Source organism: Symsagittifera roscoffensis, chromosome 1 (genome assembly GCF_963678635.1).
Source record: "Symsagittifera roscoffensis chromosome 1, txSymRosc1.1, whole genome shotgun sequence".
Lineage (NCBI taxonomy): Eukaryota > Metazoa > Xenacoelomorpha > Acoela > Convolutidae > Symsagittifera > Symsagittifera roscoffensis.
Window position 1 is genome coordinate 66,074,760 of NC_087062.1, and position 27,218 is coordinate 66,101,977.

A 27,218-nucleotide genomic window follows, 5' to 3' on the forward strand; every position below is an offset into this window, starting at 1 on the left:
AGGATCTTTCTCAGAAGAGGACTGGAATGAACCAGAGCAGGACGAGGTGCCAAAATGGACAGACTCAGAACCGCCCATGACAACGGAAACAATAAGGGGCGGGCGCAAGAAGACAAGTATGAGGTACAACAGGTATGGCGACGACTTCCTGATTCACAAAAAACAGCCAGAAGAGCTAGGTGCAGAGATGGTGAACATGGGAGACCTAGTGGCAGATGAGGAGTGGCAGATCATCAACGACGGTGCGCACTCGTGGCAGGAGGATCAACCTTACCAGAAAAAGAAGTTGATCTAGAAAGAAGCGAGATAGAAAGAAGAGAGAATACAAACTTGAGGATACTAGAGTGGATGCATGATCTGCAGACTGATGAGAAAGAAACGCAAAGCATCCAACAAGTCGACATAATAGCCGGGAAGCATGAAAAAGGAAGAAACTCCTTGTTTGGTTGGACGGCGACAGACCGACCATTAGACGTACCACCTGACAACTTGAGCCCAGTACCCTCGACGGGGACGTCGATAACTATTTTTGTCCGGGGAGTGGGGGTAGGTTTCACCCACACCAAAATTTTAATCATAAAGAAACTCAGGGAAATCAGGGAAGTTAACGGACTGAAGCTGAACCACGAAGAAGTCGAGCCTACTATTGGAAGAAATTTCAAGGCCAAGTTCGAGATATCAAATGAGTATTTTGAAAACATCCTACTCACAGACAGTGACTTCATTCTGTCAGATAGGACCAGCGCAATCAGCATAACAGAGGATATGAGACTCAATACCAGATTGGAAGCCGATTTTAAGAGAGAAAGTACCAGAATGTGGAGTTTCTGTTCAGGCAGAGGCCAGAATTGGGAGGTCTGGCGGCACTTCCTCCTTCAGTTTCACAGTTTCCTGGCAAAAACTTATGCTTTTGGTGACAAGAGTCAGTGAGAGGAAGGTGATAGATCCCGAGCACGTGATGCTGGCATTGACACGATTGAGGGACTTCCTTGCGGAAAGAGGGATAAAAGATGTTTCAATACCAGTCTACGATCCAAACAGGGGTAGATTGAACCGTAGGCAACTATGCGCCATCCTGCACCTGGTCTTCGCAGAAACAGAGATAATGGTACATCTACACAAGAAGTACTACTCGAGCATCGCCTGAGTTCCGGTGGACACGAGGGTCTCGAGTTGGGTACACAAGGGTCTTGAGCTAGGTGAAAGGGAGGAAAGCGACAGGAAACTGGTATGACAATTACAACAGAAAGTTCATTTAGAACTGTATGGTGCAGAAACATAAAATAGACCTGCAAGGTTTTATTAACTAATTGAATCATTTTATCAGAAATTGTTAGAATAATGTTTTAAAGGTGCTAAGGTTTAGCACACATCGCGCTTAAGGTTTTTTTTGGCTTAAGTGGGGGGGTCCGAAATAAGGTATTTCTTGAGTATTGAACTGGGCGAGGTCTTTCTTCAGTATTCGACGAGTAAAGAAAATCTCCTGAGCAGGGAGAAATGCCAGATCGCTTTTGGATATCTGTGCCGGCAGCATTCAAAAAACCCACGCTCGATGAGCTATACAGGCGCTTGAGGGATCTCGATTGCACGCAAGTGGACGAGAGGCTGGCAGCGATGCTTAGTGCTATTCTGCAGCTTGAGTCGCAAGGAGAGTGGAGGGAGTCGGCGACCGAGGTTGTGTTGATGGTGGGCTACACCTCGGACGGAATTTGCAACCAAGAGCAGAACAGTTGCCTGTCCTGGAAATTCGACGGAGGCGTGAATGGATTCGACCTGGCGAGAAACCCCGGCTTGAACAACACGACGGAGTAAGGCGAACGGGAACTTTCCCTTCTGACCAAACCGCCGACCCAGTCTAGCAGCAAGGCGCTATCAATGATACGTTTCCATCAAACAGAGGAGTCATGTCCTGACCTCAGCAACTTGAGGAGGAACTGGAAAGGGTCCAAAGGGAAAGGGCCAAGCAAATCTTGATAGAAACCAAGCCAATCTTGATAGGGACAAGATGATACTTGAGCACGACCGGTTGAAAACGGAACGGGACCAAGCCCAAAAACTACAAGAAAGCACGGCGAACTGTGGCCAGATAAAATCATAAATTGAGCGGCTGCAGAGAAAACAGCAAGAACTCGCGAGTGGCAAAGAACGGAAGATGAAGAAGTCGATTGAGCCCTTGATGAGATCAGGTAGGGTGGCCGCTTTAACCTGGAGCGCTTAGCCCAGGAGCAAATGAATGAGGGCCTCGACACATGGTAGCCACCAGAATCCGTCCCTTCCTTGAGATGCCTTGAGTCTTGTCGGATCAAACCGCTGATGGAAATTTCACTAGCGGTTCTGATGACACCCAGCTCAACTAGTGGCACTCAGGCTGGCGTGGGGACATTACGTCTCAAGGAGTTGCAAAAAAGGCTGTAGCTAAGGACTCCTGAAAGTCCGAAACGCGAGTCTGAGCCATTCACTTGGAGGGATACCCAGTGGGGAGTGCATGATCGCCAACTACAAGAAGAACAGGAAGAGGATCCAGGCGCACTGGCAGGTGGGAGTCTTGAATTTCTCGGGTGCAGCAAAGCCCCAGATGCTGGCGTCACTAGAGATGCTGGAGATGGGAAAGATGTACACGATCGCCTTGATGATGGGAACTAACGATGTTTGTAGAGGCGAATCGCGGAAAATGATGAGAATGCAGGACAAGGTGAGCTGCATGCTTGAGGAGCTAAGGATCTACTGGGACCCTACGGAGCTCACGATTTGCACGGTTCCCTACAATATGATGCCAGACCAGAACTCGATGAACATGAATGAGAGGGTACGCCACATCAATGATATAATCAGGCAAGAGCAGAAGAGAAGCGTCCTGACCGTGAGGCTGCTCGATGTCGCGAAAATGATGGAGGATTCCCTTCGGTAGAACTCATCTTCGGACGGCATCTACTTCGATAAAGCCAAGGGCACGAAGTGGCTGAATGGTCTCTTTCAGAGACACATCATTGATCTTAAGTCGGATCTGGTGGAGAATGGCCAATTCACCTTTGGTCCAACCCCGAGGCCTTTCATCTTCACAGTTAGGCCAGTGGCTGACCGATTGGAAGGGAGAATTGATTCTAGAGGGAGTTTGAAGAGCAGCAGAGGCAGGCAGCTGGGTTCGACACCCATGGAGAGGGATTAGGTGGAGTCTTCCACACCACAAAGCTCAGTGGTGACGTCAGTGGTGGAAAAGAAGAAGAACGTCAGAGCATCGGCAGGAGGCCCTGGAGAATCAAGCAAAACCAGGTACTTGGAGGGAGCTAATGGAGGTGTTGGGACTCACGAGTCTGCCGCATGAGGACCTGAGCAATCACTATTGCGTAGACTGGCTGAAGGCGCATGAAGCGCACATTTCTCGAGATAAAACCTTGGAAATTGCGGACTTAACTGAGATTCCTGAGAAATCGATCATTGGATCAGTCAACTACCGGCCTCTCAAGGAGTTGGGAAGCCCAGGCCTCATCGTGGAACCACCGAAGCATCGCACGAGTTTTGTCAGGATTAGGGTGGCGATTCACGCGCAGTTAAAAGCCGTGGAAAAACTTATTGAGCCGAAAAGCATGGGATCCCCGATACAGCCTACATGGGCCCAAAATTGTCAGAAATTCCAAGATACGGGAAATCCTATGGTACCTCAGAGCTGGCCAAGACTCCGGCAGTTTATGATCGCTCAGACCCTGGAGCAGCCAGGGTGATCATTGTGGCGGGGTCGGACTTCGATGGAACGTCTCCGAAATTACTTTGGCCAGAGACATTGGTGTACCTGCTACCAGGCGCGGAATTAAACCGGATGTTGACTCTGATCGTGGCAATGAAATCATAAACGCTGTGTGAGCCTGAGTTGTTGTTGTTTGCGGGGATGAACAATCATCTGCACGCTGCAGGATTACTTGAGCCCTTGAGAAACAGAGAGCCGACGCCAAAGAAGATCTGGGATTCGAATCAGACATTGTTCGCTGCAATGAACGAGGTGCAGGAATTGGTGTCTTCTCATTTGGGGTCCAAAACAAAGGTGGTATTCACTTCATCAACATGCTATGCAGCCATGCCATCAGCTCTTCAGTTCGTTTACGCGATGTTGAACTTGATAGCGGAAGCCAGCGAGCTGCGGATGCTAATGGCAGCTCCTAGTCGGAAGCTTGAGCCGGTGAACTTGAGACTTAAGTCAGAAGTGGCGGCGGCATGGGCAGATGTTTCTCATGCCCTGAGAGGCTTCTATGACCTCGCACACATCTTGATCGTGTTGGATGAGGTGCTTTGTCTTGAGATATCTAATCTGGCTAGGCACCTGAAGCTCAATCCCGAAGTGGGGGATGACCACTCCGTCGTGAGCCACTTCACCACCAGTTTGTGATTTCGGAGCATGGAACTCATGATAACGGGTTCCACTAGCAACGCGAGAGTATTTACCAACGATCGGAAGAACCTGGCGGGAGCAGAGAAGCAGTTGGAGTCAATGGTGAATCGTCTGACTCAAGAAAGAGGATGATGGCCGTTCCTGACACCAAAAATGGGACTGACAAAACGAGGGAAAGCTCGCCTCCCCTGATCAAGCAAATATGAAAGTTTCTGGAGGATCAACTTGAGATCTCCGAGAAAAAGGAAATGACGGTGGGGACGTTCGTTATGTCAGCAAACGAGGTCACTATCGCCGGCTTCTGGAGAGAGCGAAGGGTGAAGACAAGAAAAAAATACGAAATCTTGAGATTTTTGAGTCCATGCTGGAAGAAGAAGTACATGGACCAAGTATTTCACGCGGCAAAAAAAATATTTTTGAAGCGTTTGTGCAAGATCTCTTGAGCACGTCAATTAACCTGCTGTTGGCTTTGTATCTGGTGTATCACAGCTACCTGTTTAACATGGGTCCCACGTACATGTTTAGCAGAGGCGTGGAAACCCTCAGAATCAACGAATACTTGACACTAAAAATCTTGACGCATGGGAACATAGCGGGATTCCATCGACTGATGAAATATATGCCCCCCCCCCCCTCTCAATGAGAAAAACCCACCCGAGACCCATTCCTACAAATGTTTTGCTGAGCTAAAAACTCTACTGGTGGAGTATCTCTTGATGCAGAATCGACAAGAGAAGAGAAGAACTCGAAGACTTGAGAAGAGATGAGAGGTGAATGGAGGCATGCCTCTTCTGACCGATCTGTGCGTGGCAATGCGATCTGATCCCCTAGTAATAATCAGGGGGCTGGGGGAGGTAGCGACTTGCATCTACGGACCCGCCGTGACATATGCCTTCCCGTATCCGCTCGTGACCGCAGACCGACATTCCGTCGTTTACGTGAGCTTGATCAGCATCTTGGATGGGACGGCGCTGAATTGGTGTAGACGATAAAACTTGAGAGTACAGATGAGTTAAACGGTGCTATTCGGAAAAATGAAGGATCCAGAGTTGATAGTGCTCAACTTCAGAGGTCAGCTGCAGTGCAGAATGGGGGGGGTTTGAACTAGTGGGTCCTATCAAAGCCTACCCAAAATTCTGGAATCTGAATCCTTTGGCGAAGAATGGTAGAGAAGTCTTGAGAATTCCGGCGTGGTAGAAGAGTTTTGATTTTATGAAGAGAGAACTTGAGACTATTCTTGAACGTGACGTGTTGCCTGTCACCATCCCGGAATTCCCGACGGTGAGGCGGCTGACAATGATGGTCTCATCGATACACGCTAGAGAAGCTATGGAGCAGCAGCAGAAGGCATTCACGCAACGCTGGGATCCTTCGTTCATCGGATATTCGGCGGCAGTGTACTTCCTAAGAAATCAAGATACAATCATGGAAAACTCGATCCAAGAAAAAGCGGGGTTCAATGCCTCCCAAGTATGAAGTCCGGGAAATGGTTAAAGTGCTTGAGAACGCTGGATTCGAAAACAAAGAGCCAATATACGATAGCGGTAGAATGATCATGGAAGATGGTCATCTAGCTCTGAAGCACGAAATGAAGTTCAGTACGAGGAGACACCTAGCGCCTTATGGACTAGAGGCGATGGAGTTACAGCACGATGGACGGAAGCTGGACGGAGCGGAAGCTCTTTACGTATCCTTAACGAAGTATAAAGCAGTGGATCCGGCGACACCTTGAGACAAGAGGAGCCATCCGGTGGAGAGCAGATTCAAAGAAACACTGGAGAGGGACCAACCTGAATCGGGAGAGGGAGAGATGATGGACGAATCCCTCAGCGATGCTCAAGAAGTGATGGCGTTAGGGGCTACGCCCAACAAAGAGGTGGTGCCCGGGAGTTTTAGTCCCAATACCACGCGTGAGCTGCTGCAAGACTTGAGCGGTGATGACTGGGCGGACACGGTCACACCATCCTTGGGATGCCCTCGGAAGAATCTAGAGTTGCCACTGGCGAGCGAGCCCTCGAACATGGGCTTATTACTCTTGAGTGATGAAGCGAGGGAAAAAAACCTTCGGAGGAAATAAGTGGATGTTCTTGAATACGCTGGATCAAAAAGGTTGGCAGAACTTCTTGAGTGAGTTTAAGTGGATGAATTTAGAGAGGAGTTGTGGGTCACTGTAATAGGATGTGGAAACCTGCCTTGATGACCACTGGAATGGACAAGATTGCGATAGAGGAGTTGCTTGGCAAGATGATTCGCTTCAGGAAACGAAGCCGAGCGCCGAGTCTAAATCATGCAAAAACAACTCTACTCTGAGTGAAAAATTAAAACTAAAGAAATTAAGACCAAAATTTATGATAAAAGTAAACCTAATTTTATAATTAAAGCTGTTAATATTCATAAGACTAGAGAAGGGGGAGGCAAGAGTCGGATGAAGAAAAACTGGACAAAGAAGGAGTTTCATTTATGATCTTCACTACTCCCCCGAGTAAAAAAGTGAGGTCGAGGAAAAAGAAGCGGGTGTTAGAAGAAGCGAGTCCATCGGCGGAGGCTGTTTCAGAGAAAAATTTGAAGGAGACGGCTACAATGGTTCTAGCGAGAGCCTATAAGGGCAACTGAGTGACCGAAAGTTGGCTGAGGTACTGATCGAGATGGAAACCGCAAGAATTCCGGGAACGGAGGAAGACTTCAAACCCCAAAAAGTGAATGCGAACAGAGGCTCTACCAGTGGATAAATGTGGGAAGTGCACATGGGCAAAGAATGAATCTCGAGTCGACACCAGGGCATTGAAAAACAAGTAGCAAGTGACCCCTCGAAAGAGGATCGCCAAGAAATACTGCTCGCCCCTGGTGGATAGCCCTGGATACTGCGAAGGAACTGGAGGGCCGCCTGAAGACACTTGATCGAGGGTTGTCCAAAAAACGTCAAAGTTGAGCTACCCAACAGAGGGTAGAAGTGAATAAACTAGAGTTGAGGCGCCAGCTGGGACGAACTTGGGAGAAATTGCTGTTGGAGTATTTTGAAAACGAAATGAGGGCACCCTCATCGGCACAACCTTTGTTAGCGAATCCTTTTGTTAGGACGGCGGGCAGTTGCTGTTTACGTGGAGCTTGGCAGGAGTGGTGTTGGAAGCACTAACTTCATACTATAATCAAAACTGGGCGATTAAGGTCTGCACGCGTATCGAATGCTGACGCAGCATGTTGCTCGAGACAATTCAGGGTTGAGTCTTGCGAGGAGGAAAGATGCCACCTGTTTCTTGAGATGAATCATGTCGGTGATACCTGAAACTAACATCCAGGCATGCTATCAAAGCGCGGCGGGAAGTAAGGCATTGGAGAAGAGAGTCTCGAGCGTCACCCTGATTGTTTATCAGAGTGCTGAGTAAGGAGTCCTGGCCTGGAGCGCTACAAATGATCCAGAAGCATATCAGGGTATGAAAGGTCAATCTTGAGGCAGAGGGGTTTTCCCGTGAGCGAGGCCTACAGCTTGCCAATGAATGCGAAGTCTCTGGTGAGATCAGTCATGGCAAACTTGTGCGGAAGTCATTATCCGCTACACATGGCGATGGTGGAAGCATCTAGTCAGAGGGTGCTGATTGATAAGGCTTTCTCGGTGCCCAATTGCGTGCACTGGCGCGAATGTCACATCACTCGCATCGGTTGTTTCGGAATATGCCGGGAGTTGTGCCAGGGGATCGAAGAGAGGACTTTTGTGAGATCTGGGGAGATGAACTCTTGAGTTTGGAAACAAAGAATACTAGTAACTTCGAGAGGCAAAGCGCGATCGGGAAGGCGACAAGCAACACACAAGCTATGGACGAGAATGATGTGACACCTGCAAAAACGAAGAAGTTTGAACAATTCCTCGAGGCTTCTGGAGAACGTAACCTCCAAAACATCAACTTGACACACGGAGAATACAGTCAAAATGGAGAACTTGACACACGGGGAAAGCAGTCAAACCTATGCTTGATATGGGATGTCGAGGAAGTTCGGTCGATTGGACTGCCTGATCATCAACAGAAGGCCACTCTCTTCTTGGTGAGCTCGATGTTGGCGCTACTATGGGTTGAGGAGAAAGTAACGAAATTTCGGGAATCAAAGGCACCAACAGTGGGGATGATACATGCCATTGACTCTAGCAGGAGGCTTGGATCGATTGAGATAGCGTGTAAAGTATTCGCTGTACCCATGGAAATGAGGCACGTTAGGAGTCTCATACGATTCTTATGATGGTTTCGAGCAATGTACTTCGACGAAGAATCACATGAAGAAACACCAGAAGGAGTACAGTCGATTCCTGGCCGAGATAGGGCCGGAAGCCTTCAAGAGACCTCTACTCTCCCACCGTAACAGGATAAACACGGGCTGGAAAAGGGTTGGCAGGGTGATTAGAGATAATACCAAAGTGAGGGAATCAAAACTGGAAGAGGACCTGGCATCGAATGTGAGCTCGAGCTTCCATAACTCTTTTTGCTTGAACAGAGAGTCCAAAGTGAAGAGTGTACCAAATCAAACGAGAAGATTGCAAGAGCAAAACAAATGGATGCGCTCCTATGAACAACTGAATGCATGGGAGTAAATCGTGGTCAGTACCGATTATGAGGAGGAATTAACGAGGCAGATCACTGTGTCGAGTGCGTCTAGGCCCAGTACTGCAAAGACGGGGGGCGTGGGTTGAGCAGGATGCTCAGGGATCAGTTCTTGAGTCTTGAGTGTGGAAAGTAATGGGTTCTTGAGTGTGAACTCAGATAAGATCTTAAGGCACGGAAAAGAAGATTTAACATACAAAATACTGTTAGTAATATACTATATCTATTTATATAAATCAAAATACTGCGTGAAAAACTTTTAACTGGGTTACACAAAAAAATCTTCAAAGAAAAAGCTTGTAAAAATCAGGATGCAGGAGGATGCAGATGTTGATTGCTGTTTAGTTATAAAATGACAATTTGGCATCGCTGTGAATTTTGGGGACGTAGATAAAGTTGAACCTGCTGCAAACTTCTATAAATGACCACTGGCAAAGTATCTTGAGACGCAATCATCATTCTGGAGGCTCACTGACATGTCGACGACGCGCGAGAACGGGTTCCACTAGCAACACGAAAGTACCTACTAACGATCGGAAGGACGTGGCGGGAGCAAAGAAGCAGTTGGAGTCGATGGTGAGTCGGACGGACAAAACGAGGCAAAGCTCGCCTCCCCTGATCAAGCAAATATGGGAGTTTCTGGAGGATCAACTTGAGATCTCCGAGAAGAGGGAAAAGACGGTAGGGACGTTCGTTATGTCAGCAAACGAGGTCACCATCGCCAGCTTCTGGAGAGAGTGAAGGGTGAATTGAAGACCAGAAAGACATACGAAATCTTGAGATTCTTGAGTCCACGATGGAAGAAGAAGTACATGGACCACGTATTTCACGCGGCAAAAACTATTTTTGAAGCGTTTGTGCAAGATCTGTTGAGCACGTCGATTAACTTGCAGCTGACTTTGTATCTGGTGTATCCCAGCTACATGTTTAACATGGGTCCCACGTAGATGTTTAGCAGAGGCGTGGAAACCCTTAGAATTGACGGATATTTGACACTAATACTCTTGACGCATGGGAACCTGGCGGGATTCCATCGACTGATGAAATATGTGGCCCCCCTCCCAGTGAGAAAATCCCACCCGAGACTCATTTCTACAAGTGTTTTGTTGAGCTAAAAACCGTACTGGTGGAGTATCTCTTGAATCGACAAGAGAAGAGAAGAACTCGAAGACTTGAGAAGAGATGAGAGAGGTGAAAGGAGGCATGCCTCTTCTGACCGATCTGTGCGTGGCAATGCGATCTGATCCCCTAGGAATAACCAGGGGGCTGGGGAGGTAGTGACTTGCATCTGCGGACCCGCCGTGACATATGCCTTCCCGGGTCCACTCGTGACCGCATACCGACATTCCGTCGCTTACGTGAGCTTGATCAACATCTTGGATGGGACGGCGCTGAATTGGTATAAAAGATAAAATACAGATGAGTTAAACGATGCTATTCGGAAAAATGAAGGATCCAGAGTTGATAGTGCTCAACTTCAGAGGTCAACTGCAGTGCAGAATGGGGGGGGGGGTTGAACTAGTGGGTCCTATCAAAGCCTACCCAAAATTCTGGAATCTGAATCCTTTGGCGAAGAACGGTAGAGAAGTCTTGAGAATTCCGGCGTGGTAGAAGAGTTTTGATACTATGAAGAGAGAACTTGAGACTATTCTTGAACGGGACGTGTTGCCTGTCACCATCCCGGAATTCCCGACGGTGAGGCGACTGACAATGATGGTCTCATCGATACACGCTAGAGACCTTATGGAGAAGCAGCAGAAGGCATTCACGCAATGCTGGGATCCTTTGTTCATCGGATATTTGCTGGCAGTGTACTTCCACACGTGTGAAATCAATATAAAATTATGGACCACTCAAGCCAAAAAAATGCGAAAACAAAGAGCCAACATACGATAGCGGGAGAATGATCATGGAAGATGGTCATCTAGCTCTGAAGGACGAAATGAAGTTCAGTACGAGGGGACACCTAGCGCCTTATGGACTAGACGCAATGGATTTGCAGCATAATGGACGGAAGCTGGACGCAGTGGGAGCTCTTTGCGTATCCTTAGTGGAGTATAAAGCAAGGGATCTGGATTGGAAAACAAAGAGCCAATATACGATAGCGGGAGAATGATCATGGAAGATGACCATCTAGCTCTGTTGGACGGAATGAAGTTCAGTACGAGGAGACACCTAGCGCCTTATGGACTAGAGGCAATGGAGTTGCAGCATGATGGACGGAAGCTGGACGCAGCGGGAGCTCTTTACGTATCCTTAATGGAGTATAAAGCAAAGGGATCCGACGACGCCTTCACCTCAGTCGACACTCCTTGAGACAAGAGGAGCCATCCGGTGGAGAGCAGATTCAAGGAAACACTGGAGAGGGACCAACCTGAATCCGGAGTGGGAGAGATGATGTACAAAACCCTCAACGATGCTAAAGAAGAGATGGAGTTAGGGGCTACGCCCAACAAAGAGGTGGTGCCCAGGAATTTTAGTCCCAATACCACGCATCAGCTGATGCAAGACTTGAGCGGTGATGATTGGGCGGACACGGCCACACTATCCTTGGGATGCCCCCGGAAGAATCTAGAGTTGCCACTGGCGAGCCCTCGAACATGGGCATATTACCCTTGAAGGATGAAGCCAGGGAAAAGAAAACCTTCGGAGGAAATAAGTGGATCTTCTTGAATACGCTGGATCAAAAAGGTTGGCAGGATTTCTTGAGTGAGTTTAAGTGGATGAATTTAAAGAGGAATTGTGGGACACTGTAGTAGGATGTGGAGAACCTGTCTTGATGACCACTGGACTGGACGAGAATGCGAGAGAGGAGATGCTTGGCAAGATGATTCGCTTCCGGGAAACGAAGCCGAGCGCCGAGTCTAAATCATGCAAAGACAGCTCTACTCTGAGTGGAAAAATTAAGACTAAAAAAGTTAAGACCAAAATTTATGATAAAATTGAACCTAATTTTATAATTAAAGGTATTAATATTCATAAGACTATCATAGTCCCCGAGTCAAAATGTGAGGTCGAGGAAAAGGAAGCGGGAGTTAGAAGAAGCGAGTCCCTCGGCGGAGGCTGTTTCAGAGAAAAATTTGAAGGAGACGGCTACAATGGTTCTAGCTAGATGGAAAACGACAGCCTACAAGAGCAATTCAGTGACCGAAAGTTGGCTGAGGTACTGATCGAGCTGGAAACCGCAAGAATTCCGGGATCGGAGGAAGACTCCAAACCCCAAAAGGTGAATGCGAAGAGAGGCTTCACCAGTGGACAAATGTGGTAAGTGGACATCGGCAAGGAATGGATCTCGAGTTCTGAGAGGAAGGTAGAGCGGAGGCTGGGAGGCGAAGACGACATTTTGTCTACGAGCTTGTGAACTGTTTGGAGGTTGCGGAGGTCATCTTGGTGTCCACATCCTCAGGCAGTCTTGAACGAAGACGTCACAGAGCGAGTGAGACTATCACCAGGGAAGGATGAGAATCTGGGAAACCTATACGTGATACACAAACTGAGCCTGCCTCATCGAGAAGAATCTGAAGAAGATATGAGCAAGTCGAACGAGTCTTCTAAGATGATAGAGCCAGGCAGTTGTCTTAATCTAGCAGTTGTCTCTGTGGGGGTGGAGAGCATTCTTGTGACAGGCTGTCTTGCGTCAGCATACAGTCCTTTCAAAGGAAGGATCTGTCCATTTGGATTGATGATATTACTGAGAAGGAGAAAAGTGAGATGCAAATAATGGCTGATTGTTACGCGAGCACCACGGTGAATTTTGCGACGGCATTGGAATTTTTCTCGAGAATGTCTAGTCTGGAGTCACTGGAGATGCTATAATCAGAACATCATATGGTGACAGCGTTGAGTAAGGAGTCCTGGCCTGGAGCGCTACAAATGATCCAGAAGCATATCAGGGTATGAAAGGTCAATCTTGAGGCAGAGGGGTTTTCCCGTGAGCGAGGCCTACAGCCTGCCAATGAATGCGAAGTCTCTGGTGAGATCAGTCATGGCAAACTTGTGCGGAAGTCATTATCCGCTACACATGGCGATGGTGGAAGCATCTAGTCAGAGGGTGCTGATTGATAAGGCTTTCTCGGTGCCCAATTGCGTGCACTGGCGCGAATGTCACATCACTCGCATCGGTTGTTTCGGAATATGCCGGGAGTTGTGCCAGGGGATCGAAGAGAGGACTTGTGTGAGATCTGGGGAGAGGAACTCTTGAGTTTGGAAACGGAAAATACTAGTAACTTCGAGAGGCAAAGCGCGATCGGGCAGGCGACAAGCAACACAAAAGTTTGGACAAGAATGATGTGACAACTGCAAAAATGAAGGAGTTTGAACATTTGCTCGAGGCTTCTGGGTTCGGGAGAACGTAAACTCCAAAACATCAACTTGACACACGGAGAAAGCAGTCAAACCTATGCTTGATATGGGATGTCGACGAAATTCGGTCGATTGGACTGTCTGATCACCAACAGAAGGCCACTCTCTTCTTGGTGAGCTCGATGTTGGCACTACGATGGATTGAGGAGAATATAACGAAATATCGGGAATCAAAGGAAGGCACCAACAGTGGAGACGATACATGCCATTGACTATAGCAAGAGGCTTGGATCGATTGAGATAGCGTGTAAAGTATTCGCTGTACCTATGGAAATGAGGCACGTTAGGAGTCTCATACGATTCTTTTGATGGTTTCGGGCGAATCACATGAAGAAACACCAGAAGGAGTACAGTCGATTCCTGGCCGAGATAGGGCCAGAAGCCTTCAAGAGACCCCTACTCTCCCATCGTAACGGGATAACCACGGGCTGGAAAAGGGTTGGCACGGTGTCTAGAGATAATACCAAGGTGAGGGAATCAAAACTGGAAGAGGACCTGGCATCGAATGTGAGCTTGAGCTTGCATAACTCTTTTTGCTTGAACAGAGAGTCCAAAGGGAAGAGCGTACCAAATCAAACGAGAAGATTGCAATAGAAAAAAATGGATGCGATCCTATGAGCAACTGAATACATGGGAGTAAATCGTGATCAGTTCCGATGATGAGGAGGAAATAACGAGGCAGATCACTGTGTGGAGTGCGTCTAGGCCCAGTACTGCAAAGACGGGGGGCGTGGGTTGAGCAGGATGCTCAGGGATCAGTTCTTGAGTCTTGAGTGGAAAGTAATGGGTTCTTGAGTGTGAACTCAGATAAGATCTTAAGGCACGGAAAAGAAGATTTAACATACGAAGTATTCTTACTAATATACTTTATCTATTTATATAAATCAAAATGCTGCATGAAAATTTTTTAACTGGGTTACACAAAAAAATCTTTAAAGAAAAAGCTTGTAAAAATCAGGATGTAGGAGGATGCAGATGTTGATTTCTGTTTAGCTATAAAATGACAATTTCGCATGGCTGTGAATTTTGGGGACGTAGATAAAGTTGAGTCTGCTGCAAACTTCTGTAAATGACGAATGGCAATGTATCTTGAGACGCACTCAACATTCTTGAGGCTCATTGACATGACGACGACGCGCGATTAGGACATTGGTCTTGAGTCCGGGGAGTATGTGCCAGTCGGTCATATCTGGAAGTTTGGCCTTGTTTTGGGGTAAATTTTTTTTTCTTAAAAAATTCGAATTGACCCTGTAATGCTCAAATTTCTCGCGACAACTGAAAATAAAAATTAAGTTAGATCAGAAGATTCGAGTTATAATTGCGGGAAAGTCGACAAAAATCACGAGAGTAAAATTGCTATTCGTAATTTACCGGGATCTTCAGTATTTGTAGAATTTTCCTGTTCCTGATCGAGAGGATCGAGACTAAAAAAAAACAAGTGCGACTGATTGGACGGGAGTGAGACCTAACTGGGAAGGTGGACAGCCGAACCTGCCCAATTGTCCAGGGCATAAAACTTCTTGAGCAAAGCTTAATTACTTCAAACTTAATCTAGAGTTGCTTTATTGCTGTTATTTACCTAATTCTAGATTCGCGTCACTATGTGAGTACCTATTTTAAATTTTTTGAGTGCATTTTAAGTGATTATGTTGATTATGTTGAGATAATGCAAGTTTTAGGTAGATCCATCTGAAATGGATCAAAGTTCCCTTGTCTAGTAAAAACTAACGGTATACCCAAGCTTCCAACCCTGTTTTAAATGGCGTTCGCGTTTTTAGGTATTTAGAGGACTGACCATGGAGGCGTTATATTTCTAGAGTGATATTTTGATAGTAGCCTTTATGCTGTAACACGGTTTGTAGTCTCACGTCGCAAGTGAACCGCATTGGCTCCGACTGAATGAGGTACAAAAACACAAGAGATAGTGTCCCTGCACCTTGAGCCAATGGTTACAGGGCCTATTTTTCTTAGCCTCATATGCGACTTAAGTAGGCGACTGTTAGAAGAATGGTGCCAGAGTACTTGGTTCTGTCATAAGATCCGAAACTGAAGGTAAAACTTTCCTAGAAATTTATTTAGAAGAACATAATAAAATACTGAAAAAAATGGCAAGATCGAGAAAACATCACCACAAAACCTGTACTCCTGTTAGACCAAATGGGTACAAGAAAAACTATCGTTTTTAGCTAGAATTACCCCCATTACCACAGAAAACATGCACGCCTGCGAGAAGATACTGCAGGAAAATCTTATTCCAAATTTAATTGGTAAAGATAATATCAGCCATCAACTTAGAGATATCACATCTTTGCCACTGAAAATGGGTGATTTAAATATCAAGATACTTTCTGACTATGACAATTTTCTAGAATGGTCATTTAAAACATCGTCAGTCCTAGAGACATACGAACTATTAACAGCTATATCTGAGCCTGAAAAAATCTATACAAAAATTGAAACACTTAAAACGGCAAGAACAAACCAAATGAGAACTAACATTTTGAACAAGTTGAGTGACAAAGAAAATTACGCACTTGAGCTGGCCTCCACAAAAAGACTCTCAAATTGGTTAAATGCACTGCCATTTAGCAGATAAAATTTTAATCTGAATGAATCAGAATTTCGGGATGGAATTTATCTCAGATATGGATGGGAACCAATCAACATTCCACTCACATGTGCATGTTGTCAATCTTTTGACCTTACCCACGCTCTTCACTGCGCAAAGGTTGGATACACCCACCTGAGGCATAACGAAATCAGATTTATCTTTGCCAACATCATGAGCGAGGTTTGCTTTGATGTTGCAATCGAGCCGATACTTCAGGCGTGCAAGGCGAGAGCTTTGTCAACATTTCAACCATAACTGATGAAGACGCTCGACTAGATGTAACAGCAAACGGATTATGGGGCTTATGGTTTAGCCGAACCTTCTTTGATGTCATAGTCTTCAACCCGCAAGCAAAAACTTCACGATGACTACTGGATGACGCCTATAAATACCACGAATTACTAAAAAACTCAAAATACCAACAGATAGTTCTGCAAGTCGAACAGAGCAACTTTTGCCCACTCAATTTTGGTTTTGGCTGCACTGGTGGTGCTGCACCAGCAGCTACTCGGACAATGCAGCGCATAGCTGAAAAACTTAGTGAAAAAAGGCATGAAAGCTACTCAGAAACAGTAAACTATATAAGAACTAAGACAAGCTTCGAGCTGCTCAGGGGCGCTGCCCATTGTATACGAGGGTGTAGATCACTGCGTAAGACGCAATTCATAGACAATTCAATTAGTGCTATTGTAGAGGAGGGACGGTTGAAGTAAATACTTTTAATGACAAGGCAATAAATGCTGACTTGACTTAATTCCCGCATTATTGTTGATTGATGTGTTTTTATAATGCTGGTATGGGCCCTATCCAGCGTGTGCACGACCGTGCCTAAACGGAAGGACTCCTTTTAAATTTAATTTCTTTTAGTTGATCAAGGTGCATTTGGCAGTGGATTTAAGTTTCTCCTTAAAAACACATCAAGAAAACAAACCCTCTCTAGTTTTTTAAAGGTAACACAGCTTCATCTCAAAAGATTTACGTTCACAGGTCAATGAATGTCGAAGATAGTTGGATTGAAGTGATTGACTATCGGTTGATAGTAAAAATTTGATGGGGAGAGGATTTTTATTTGCTGCACCCTGAGGCTCACCCCAGTCATAGCGAATATCACTGGGGCAAACAACAGTGATAGCGAAAATCATTCTTCTATTTGTGCCAACCGGACTTCTGGCGTTAAAAACGATGTTTTGCAGGTTTCTGGTTTTAGACTCATATTAGACTGTTCAAGGCCAAAAAAAAAACATTTTGGCCGAAGAACGCGAAAAAAAGAAAAAGCAACTCTAAGGATAAAAACAATTGTGGATTTTAGTTTACAAATGACCAGAGTAAGCCATCTACAGAAAAAAATGCTGACAGCGCTCGAAAATTTCCCAATGTGGCAACTAAACCGACAAAGCCTAAGCGGACAAACGAAAGTCCGAAAAATCTTTTTTTTCCCATACACAAACGAAAGTCCGAAAAAAAAACATTGTCCATCCATCCGGGACTCGAACCCCAGTTTTTAGTGTACAAAGCATCTGCATTTTTACTAGGCGAAGTAGGAAAACTTTTGAAGTTGGAAAGCTCTAGGTGAAGTGGGAAAACTCTTGAAAAAAGTTTCTGCCGGGCTTTCTGCTGAAATTCTCACAAAAAAAACAGCTTTAAACTTTCTTACAAATATGTAAAAAACATTTTATCCGGAAAAAGAATAGTTCCCGATTACAAGACAATAGCTTTTGCAAGTGTAATTATCATTGACTCTTCACAGGCAAAATTTTTCGAAGATTTCTCATGAAAGCTCAAAGTTAAACCAGATGAAGATTCTGTTTGAAACAAGACCGCGTGTTCCTGCTAATTTCGTTGTGCAGTTTCGCTCAACATCGTATTCGCTTTCGAACTATCTAGAAAATAATTTTATATGGTAATCAGAAGGTCAAAAGTATCATAGTAACCGAGGTTACACTCAGGAGTCCCTTCATCACCTATTCCAGTCAAAATTCTTGCAATTTTCTAGATATTGAATTGATTATGACAAATTCGAAACGATAAGTGTTGATTTCCTTACAGATAAAATCGATGCGTGTTACGTTTCTTCAATAAGAACACTCAAATCGACACGCGAAAACATAATACACAAATATAATTGTGTTACAAAAAAATTCATCAAAAGTTGTTCTGTCATTTATTGTTCCGAGTACGCAAGCGGCGTTCGCAATCTGTTTCGCCAGGGAGATTATCTGTTTTAAACTGGGTTCCTCAGTGTATATGCTTAGGTTCTTACAAAACTTGCTCACAATAAATCTGCGCTGAACTGGCACTAATCCTAATAAGGGCTGAGGAGTATACTACCGTTACAGCCCACAAGAGTTGCTTACCATCAGCCCATGGAATGAGCGTCAAACCGTCAGGTCGCTTCTGATCGGTCCTGTAGAGATGTCGTGATTCTAAAACAGACTTTATGTGAGTAGAAGATAATCTCTGCTTTATAAGGGGCATTCAGGTTTGAATTCCTACAGAATCTCCCTGCACAATTGAGGCAAGAAAGGCCATGCCAACCATCTTTGGTAACGTCTCCTCCGCACACGCATTTATGCCGTTCGTAAATTTATGGCACACGTCTGCCATTTCGCTGTCAAAAATTGGCTCTGTCCAGTTTTTTTTCGATTTCGTTCTCCGGAGCCGTTTCAATGTTTCCAACCAAGTTCAAACTACCCTTTAAGCTCATCACTATAGGTTCCATCCACATGCTCTAAATCAAAAGTTCCGCTTAAGGCATTTTTGGCTCCTACGGCTGAGGCTACGAAAGCGGGTAAAGCTAGTAGACGAGCGGAAGAAACACCCACGCCACCTTTGGCTGCCGGGATTTCAGCTTGTAAAAACTGGTTATCATCAATTTTCACATAGGTGACCTTGCATAACGAAATTCTTATTATTTTTTCTAGCGTTCCCAAAAATCATTTTGCAAAATATAAATCTCGTAAAAAAACAGAAAATTTTTTTGGCGCGCTAAAAAAAATTTTCAGGAGAAAAACCATAAGGGGATTCTTATTTTTCAAGGACATCGGAAATTTTTTCAAGCTCCTTAAATTTTTCATCGAGCAATTCTTGCCGACAAAGTTTGCCGATTGGGGATCCTAATATGAGGAGTTCTTCTTTTGTTCTTATTTATTTTGGGCATTTTTTCCAAAATTGTGTAAAATTGAAATATTTTGTGTATTCGTAGTCGGTCCCAGAAATCAAAGTTCACACTTTTCAGTTGTCAAGCTCAGGCCGTAAAATTTTTCCAATTTCAGAAAGCTTTGTATGTCCCAGAGTACAATCTTATGGTCATCGGCTAAATTTCCATCATCTAAAAAGCAGATGTTAGTTTTCTACTCCAACTAATTGACAAGTGCCTGAAATGTTTCCGCAAAAACGGCTTGGGGTTCAGGATCGTCTTGCTGAGATCCGTCTTCTGACATTTTGATGGAGCTTCCGTAAAAAAATTAACTAGGTTTGGTATACGCGCAATGGGTGTATTTGTACACTTCAGGACGATTTGAAAAAACGTTATTCAGCCTTGTTTCTCTATTTAGAGAGTTGAAGGCATTCTTAAAGTCTAGTTCGAAAAGAACAGTGTATTTTGGATTGTCGTCGCGCTCAATTAGGTTTCGAAATGAGTGAGCAGTTTTTTCCGCACCCCGTTTAGTGCTGCATGCGACCTGCAGGTTTCCAAAAAAGTTTTGTCGCTCGGAGAGGGCCCTGTTTCCAGCGCGTTTGGAAGCGATACGTCTCAGCGTGTTGCCTATGGCAATCGGTCTTAACCCTTCTTCTATCTTTATGAGGGCGATAAGTTTAGCATCAAAAGAAAAAGGTCTTAGGGGTTTGGGTATTTTGCCTTCTCCAATGAGGTTTATCAGAGTAGTAAGCGATAAGCGATTTCAGAAAATTAAGACCTGCACTGCCATTCGACTAACTAACAATATTTTAAAAATTTGAGGAACTATTTTATCCGGACCTGCTGGTGGTCTGTTCGGAAAGGACTTTGTCGCTTTGTCTAGATCGAATTAATTATAAAAAAACTATCTAAATTTTCTGGATTTGGAGCTGAGGGTGTTTAGACAACAATTTTTGGTTGTTATCAGTTTAAAAAGCAGCATTATTGTCATCCGAAGCAGGAAGCCTAATCCCTCCTTTTATTTTTCGTTCATCGAGCTCAGTGTTTACTAGCTTTATTCTCTGCTCGAGGTCACTCAGAGGCGAGCTTTAAACTAAGGGATGGGGTTTTGGAAGTGACACCCCCTTTGCTCGAATTTTCTTTGTATCAAAAAGCTCATGATTGTGGTCTGTTTGCGTCCACTTTGTTTTGGTTGCTCCAAAAAACAAGAAAGATATTTAAAAATTTAGCCATTTTGTAATATCTACTACATTGTGGAAGATGACATTTATTTTATCCGACAGACTTTCCATCAAGGGAACACGCTAGTCTTTTGGTGTTCTCTTGAGTACTCGGACATTTCAGATGGCTGTGTTATCATAATTGTTTAGTACTAAATCATTACCTATTCTAGCTTTATTAACAGATTTTACATCAACGCATAAAGGACACTGACACCATTTGTTTTCTTAGAGTCGCTAAGAGAAAAATTTACACAACTGATATGATACCAACTAGAACAACAATCACTTCCAATCGCTTATATAAGTCCTGAAGGTTTAAAGCAATTTTTGCTCGTACACTCTTTGCTGTTTTCCTCGTCTTGAAGCAGCGTAAAAGCTAAAAAAAGATTTTGACTGGACTTTAAAAGACTGAACTAACCCATGCATCTTTAAAAGAGACGCGATTTGAGGCAGCCCTACTTCTCAGGGTTTTATTTGAAGTAATTTTCTTTGGGAAATGGTTTGTGACCAGCTGCTTGCTTAAGATAACTGAAATATTAACGGGACCTTCAATACTGATGCAAAACGCTTTGCAAGTCGTTAAAACTGTTTTTGAATACAATCGAGAATAAGGGAAAAGTCCTAGTTTATGGGGTGTCAATTCGCCCCAATTTTTAAAAAAGCAATGAAGTAGTAGTAGTAGTAGCAGTAGTTGTAGAGGCTTTGCGGCTCAAGGCCCGAGGGTGTGAACCCCTCAAGTTTCAGCTGGCATGAGTTTTTTCATATGGGTTGCACGATCCACAGGAGCACAGTACAAGCCAATTTTATGTGTTTAGTTGATTGTAGCTGTTTTTGAAGTAGTCGAACTAACGTTCTGTCAGTTGTTTCTTTGTAGGTTTGTCGCGGAATTGATAGCGGAATATGTTGAATAGTTTAGAGGCTCTCGTCCGAAAATTTTTCATCTAATTTTTTGTGCCATTCGGTCATATCATGAAAATTGACTTTGATTTTGGGATCGACCATGACCTGAAACGACCATTTGAAATTATTGAAAATTCGAATCGACCATGTCATACTCAAGTTTGTCGCGGCAACTGAAATAAGAAGTCAGAAAAATAAGAAGACTCGAGACATAATTGCAAGAAAGTTGACCAAAAATTGTGCTATAGTAAAATTGTCATTCGCAATATTCCTGAAGTCATCAATTCGAGTAGAGCCGTCTTGTTGTCGGCGAAGAACATCGCGAAGTTTTACAAGAGTGCGACCGTTAGGCAAGAGAGAACCTGGATTGGGCAGGTAGACGAGTGAAGCTGCCCAATGCTCCATGACAACAAACTTCTTGAGTTGAAACTGGTTTTTCTCTAAAACTTCTGTGTTGCTTTAATTACATTATTTACCCAATTCTAGTGCCGCGTCATAATGTGAGCACTTATTTTAATTTCCTGGGTGTATTTTTACACAGTCATGTCGAGATAAGGCGGGTTTTAGGTTCATCCACCTGAAATGGATCAAAGATCCACTGTCCTATAAAAAATAATGATATAATTGAGCTTTCAGCCCTGTTTTTAACGGCGTTTGTATGTCTTAGGCATTTAGAGACCTAGCCATTGAGGCGTTCTTGTTTCTAGAGTGGGAGTATTTTGGTAGTCGCCTTAGTAGTATATGTCGGGGCAGTTCAGCCCGGGGGGGTTGAAGACCTCCATGTATTAACATAGGCCATAGACTAACCGGTCTTCACCCTATGTATTAACATAGCGAAAAGATTTTCCTATGTATTAAGATAGGGAATAAGTTTCCCAATGTATCAAGATGCCAGGTTTTAGGTAGTGAGTTTTTTTCGGCGCCCGAAAGTCCTATGTATTAGGATAACGTATAGAATTCTAATAAAGATTAGAAACTCCTTGTAGAGATTTAAGAGCTCATTAAGGTAGGGATAGGGTTTCCAATGTGTTGAGATAGGGAATGGTAAGGTTTCAGTGTGATGGTAAGACAATGGTAAGAAACGGTAATTTTTTTTAAATTTTGTGTGGAAATGTGTAGTTTTTCTCAAAAATTTGGCGCGCGTTACCTAATGTATAAAAATTATTGGTGTATTAGGTGGGAAGGGACCTTCAAGTGTAATAAGATTGGTCATGGTTTTATAGTTTCAGTTGGTTGGATGGTAAGTTTCAAAAAAATTGGCACCCTGATGCTTCAGATTGTAAATGTTTCTTAACCAAAAAACAATTTTTTGCTAACCGTAACTTAGCATTTAAGAAAAAGTTTTGCGAAAAAGTTAATTACAGAGATAATGTATGAATTTACAGCATTGTATACAATTTTACTATATAATCTGTAACAAATTTAGAGGTTTAGTATCAATCACATTCAACTTCCCGCTTAGAGTAAAAATAGATCAGTTTTTTTTATAGTTTTTTCATAAGTTGCGACAGTATAGTTAATCGATTTAAATCTTCTATTCGTCGACTTCAAATTCACTGCCTTAATCAGTACTTGGCGATACTTTGCCATCGGGCCATCTCCAGAGTCTTCTAATGCGCGTTTGTTCAGTCCTTTACTGCTTAACTTATACTTTTGACTTTTACTATCGTAACAGCAATAGGTTTTACTGCACAGGCATGACATTTCGATACACCTGAACTCCTTTTTGAACAATTATTGTTCTCTGTTGTCATGTTTCTTATGTTTAGAGCATCAAGTACGGGGGAAAAACTTGTTTTTCGCATCTGCTCTGAAATCGGCTCGACAGTCCATGCTTCACTTTTCAGTCCAATCGGCTCGCTTGCTGGGAATGATACATTCATCTAAATCTTCTTCTGCCAAACGCCAAAGAGAGGGAATCTGTATCAATTTCGAGTTCTGCGACATTGTTGACATCGAGAAATTTATCGAAAAATAAATACAGCTTCAACATTCTCAACTTGACGTACTGTAGTATAAAGAATCCTAGTATAATTGGTTCACGATGCTATTTAATAGATTTAACAAGTTCCAATTCATACAAATCTTTAGCTACGATATTGAGTCTCTTGATGGACTGGTAATTGATGGCTTTTTTTGTCCCCAAGATATTTTGTCATTTTCTGTTTTGATCTGTCCATCATTTGATAGCCGTAGCAACTACTTCCTAGGAGTTTCATTGTTTCGGCTACTAAACCAGACAATAGATTTTCATCACGGCCTCCCCTAGCATCAACAACAAACTGAACAAAACTGTTGAATACTTTGCTCGGTCTGCATTGTACAAATTGATGAACTTTTGTACACTGTAGTCCAAGTAAAAGTTGAAAAGTGGTGTGATAAAAGTTCCGTTGGTCAACTTGAAGTTCGTTATTAATATTCGTTTTTGTTGTTTTATTAAATCGTTTTCTTCCGCATATGTCTTCATGTATTCCACAATATGGTTTCTGGTAATGTCAGTTTTTATGAAAATAGATGTGAAAACGGAAAATTTTACTTTTAGCTCATCTGGAACACTCAGATCGCATTGCACTTAGCCGAATATTGTTTCAGTTCTAGTGTTTTGCAGTAGTGAAACGGCAGAAAGAGATATTTTGAAGGGAAAGTAAGTTCTAACGTAATTTTTTACGTCTTATTTGTTTTTAAACTGATCTCATCAATTACACTCCCATATTTCCTCAATAGAGTATTCTTTTTCTTGATTCTTGAATGTAATCTTTTTGAAGCTCATCTATTTCTCTTTTCTTAGTTCCTCGTTTGATATCTGGCTTCTTGACAAGGAAGGGCAAAAATGGAAATAACAACCCATTGCTTCAAAAACAGTCTTACAGTGGTTGCAAAAACCATCAACACTGAAGCAATCAATTTTTTTCTGTGTACCTGAAGTGTAGTAACTCTCCATTTTGCAATCAGGTCTGGTTGCTTGTAAGTATGACATGACCATATTTTCGAACGTTCGAACTCGATTTTGCCTTGGCTTGATTTTTTGTGTTTCTTCATTGTAGTCCCATCTCGTATACAAGCCTGTGGGCATATCCTGACACTAGAACAAGGATAGAGTTGACTAGCATCAATATCAACGATTGATTTACACAAGTTGCTTGATTTTCGAATAAACGTTTCGTTTGCTACTGCTTTCCTTGTGAAAATAATTGAGGGACCACCTGTCATATCTTCCCGTACTTTTTCAAGCAAGTCACTATACCTCGAAAACAATGGTTAAAACTTAACCTCGGTCGACTTGTGTAGACAAACAATCACTAAAAGAGCTAGTGTGCAGCCGAGTTTTAACATGTTTATCCCTTTGTCATGATAAAATTCAATCAATTTCTGCATAACGTTGAGGGTAGGAACGACACATTGTTGTTATACTACTGTAGAGAAACTCGAAAAGTTGTTATCTGTTCCTGTTCGCGGATGGATTTAAAGGAGTTGTAGTTTTCCAATCCCTTAAGTGGTTTGATTTTAAGTCCGAGTTTTTTCAAGGCTTGTTATTCAATTAACCAGTATTGAGAAGCTTCTGAAAATTGTCATACTTTTTATCGGGAGGGTTGCTATTCTTGAGTTTGCTGTAGAAGTCATCATGCGAGGGTAGTTGTTGTTCACCAATCTTGTTGGGAATATCAAATTACTCGTATAGAAAGTATCCTTTCATCTCACGTAGTAGCTCCAGCCAAAAATTTCACAATGCCCAGAAGCTGAACATCTCCAAATTTGAAGGCAACAAAGTCGTTTGCTTTCTTGAAAACTGAAGGTTCAGTTTCTTTTTCATTATAAGGTAGGGAATGAGGTATGACCTAATCATGTTTATATCAAACCGACCACTGTTAAATCCAAATACTAGTAGAGTATTGGTGTATCTCTCTAGATGTTGCATTAAATCAATCAATTGATTTTTTTTTGAATCCTGAGAAAGTGAGTGGATGCGTCTGTTTCTTCCTCATCCTCGATACTTTAGTCTTCCTACTCCCTTGCTTCACTCTTGTTGTAACTGCCTCATTCAATCAGGATGCTGAAAGTCGTGTGTAGTCGCTTTTCGATGTTAGTTTCAGTTTCCGGAAATTTTTATCGCATTTCGGCTTTATGTTTTTCCGCCAACAATTCCAAGTTCACCACAAAGTCAATACTGAGGGATTGCGGATCTTTTTCGAACAAAAATATGGGTTGATCAAGCAAACTGGATGAGGCTGATACTGATATGGGTTCATGCTTTCCAATCCAATTTATTTTTCTGTCTGTTTTAGGTGTTTGGATGGCACGCAAATTGATTCAAAGTGAAAAACAGCGACCTTTTTGAATAAGATCTTGTCTTTAGTATACTCAATAAAGAACCCATCCAGTTTTTCAATTAACGTTTCTGGTAGAGTGTAATCATTTTTGGGGTAAATGTTCTTGATTAGATCCTTGCAACAAATATGATGGCGGTTGAAGTGGTCTGCTTTGCGGAAAAAAGTATCACAAGTTGGGCATCGGAAGCATTTGAAGAAGGTATCGATCTTTTTGACGTAAATAATGTGGTTGTTGTATCGTAGAAGTTTAACTGTATTCTCATATTTACCGATACTTCTCCGAGCTTATTCTCTCTCAAAATCTCCATCTTCACTGCGATATCGTAGATAAAATTGTTTTTCTCTTCTACATCTTCAACTATTGGTAGATTATCCATCGAAACTCCACGAAGCTGTTTTGGATCACATCCTGAATCCTGATTTTTCAAGAAACCCTCAAAGATCTTGGAGGTTGATGTTAAAAGACTAGTTATTCCATGCAAATGAAATGCAAGTGCTCGAAGCAAGCACAAACTGTCATTGTATGGTTGTTGCGTGTGCACACCCGAAACCAAACAATTAACGTAGTTTTTCCTCCGAAGTAGTTGCGGAATCACAGAACCTGGACATCCCATGGGTACGTTTTTCAGTAAGGCAGCAATAATGGTAACATTTGTGATCAACTTGAATCGCCATTTTGTGTTTTGTTTCTCTTGTCTACAAACTTCAATGATATCTTGATTAGTGACCTTGTTCTTTATAGTCGTCAAGCCCGCTTTAGTACAAAGCAGCAAAGATTTATCAAAGAAGGTGTTATGTTAATGAGCGTAGAAATAATGATATTCACCTGTTTCTATTTTACGTAATACAAATCCCAAGGCAAGGTTGGTTTTTGCTAAACAATCAAGTTTTTCAAAGATTTGATCCAGTTTTTCATCTAGATTAGGATCTAGTTTTGAACGTTGAAAATTGAACACCTTGTGGAGTTCATTTCACATCTCAGTATCTGTCAAGAAGGGTTGACAGGCTTTCAACTCATCTCGTACCTTAACAGTATCCTCATCGTTTTCCAAGATTATATTCAAATCAGCAACTTAATCATTGCTTGATGTATGTTCGTCAAAATGCTGCCAGACATCGCAAGAGTTGCGTGCGAGGAGTTATTTTTTGCTCGGAATGTAATTATTGTAATTACAACCAGCAAGAAATGAATTCACATACCAGCAAAAAGCACGTAAAGTCAATCCCAAAGTCAACAAAGTGTGTATCGTGTGAGAAAGAATTACCAAGCTTTTTTTCGCTTCAACAACATTGTCGAAAGGATTACGGGTTGAAAGCGAGGAAACGTTTGGGAATTTTTTCTCACACGATACACACTTTTTTGACTTTGGAATTGACTTTACGTGCTTTTTGCTGGTATGTGAATTCATTTCTTGCTGGTTGTAATTACAATAATTACATTCCGAGCAAAAAATAACTCCTCGCACGCAACTCTTGCGATGTCTGGCAGCATTTTGACGAACATACATCAAGCAATGATTAAGTTGCTGATTTGATTATAATCTTGGAAAACGATGAGGATAGTGATCAGGTACGAGATGAGTTGAAAGCCTGTCAACCCTTCTTGACAGATACTGAGATGTGAAATGAACTCCACAAGGTGTTCAATTTTCAACTTTCAAAACTAGATCCTAATCTAGATGAAAAAC

The 27,218-nt window shown here is 43.0% G+C and overlaps 2 protein-coding genes across 2 annotated transcripts in view; one reads left to right on the forward strand and one right to left on the reverse strand.

Annotated features, from left to right (window-relative positions):
• The window catches only part of LOC134848029 (uncharacterized), a 498,722-nt gene that overhangs the window by 146,274 nt on the left and 325,230 nt on the right, over positions 1 to 27,218 (reverse strand). The gene's annotated exons all lie outside the window — the stretch shown is intronic.
• The window catches only part of LOC134839282 (uncharacterized), a 37,759-nt gene continuing 22,623 nt past the window's right edge, over positions 12,083 to 27,218 (forward strand). Inside the window, exons 1-2 of the mRNA XM_063854783.1 lie at positions 12,083 to 12,234; positions 12,343 to 12,606. Of these exons, the coding sequence (XP_063710853.1) occupies positions 12,083 to 12,234; positions 12,343 to 12,606 (416 nt within the window). The remainder of the gene's footprint in view (positions 12,235 to 12,342; positions 12,607 to 27,218) is intronic.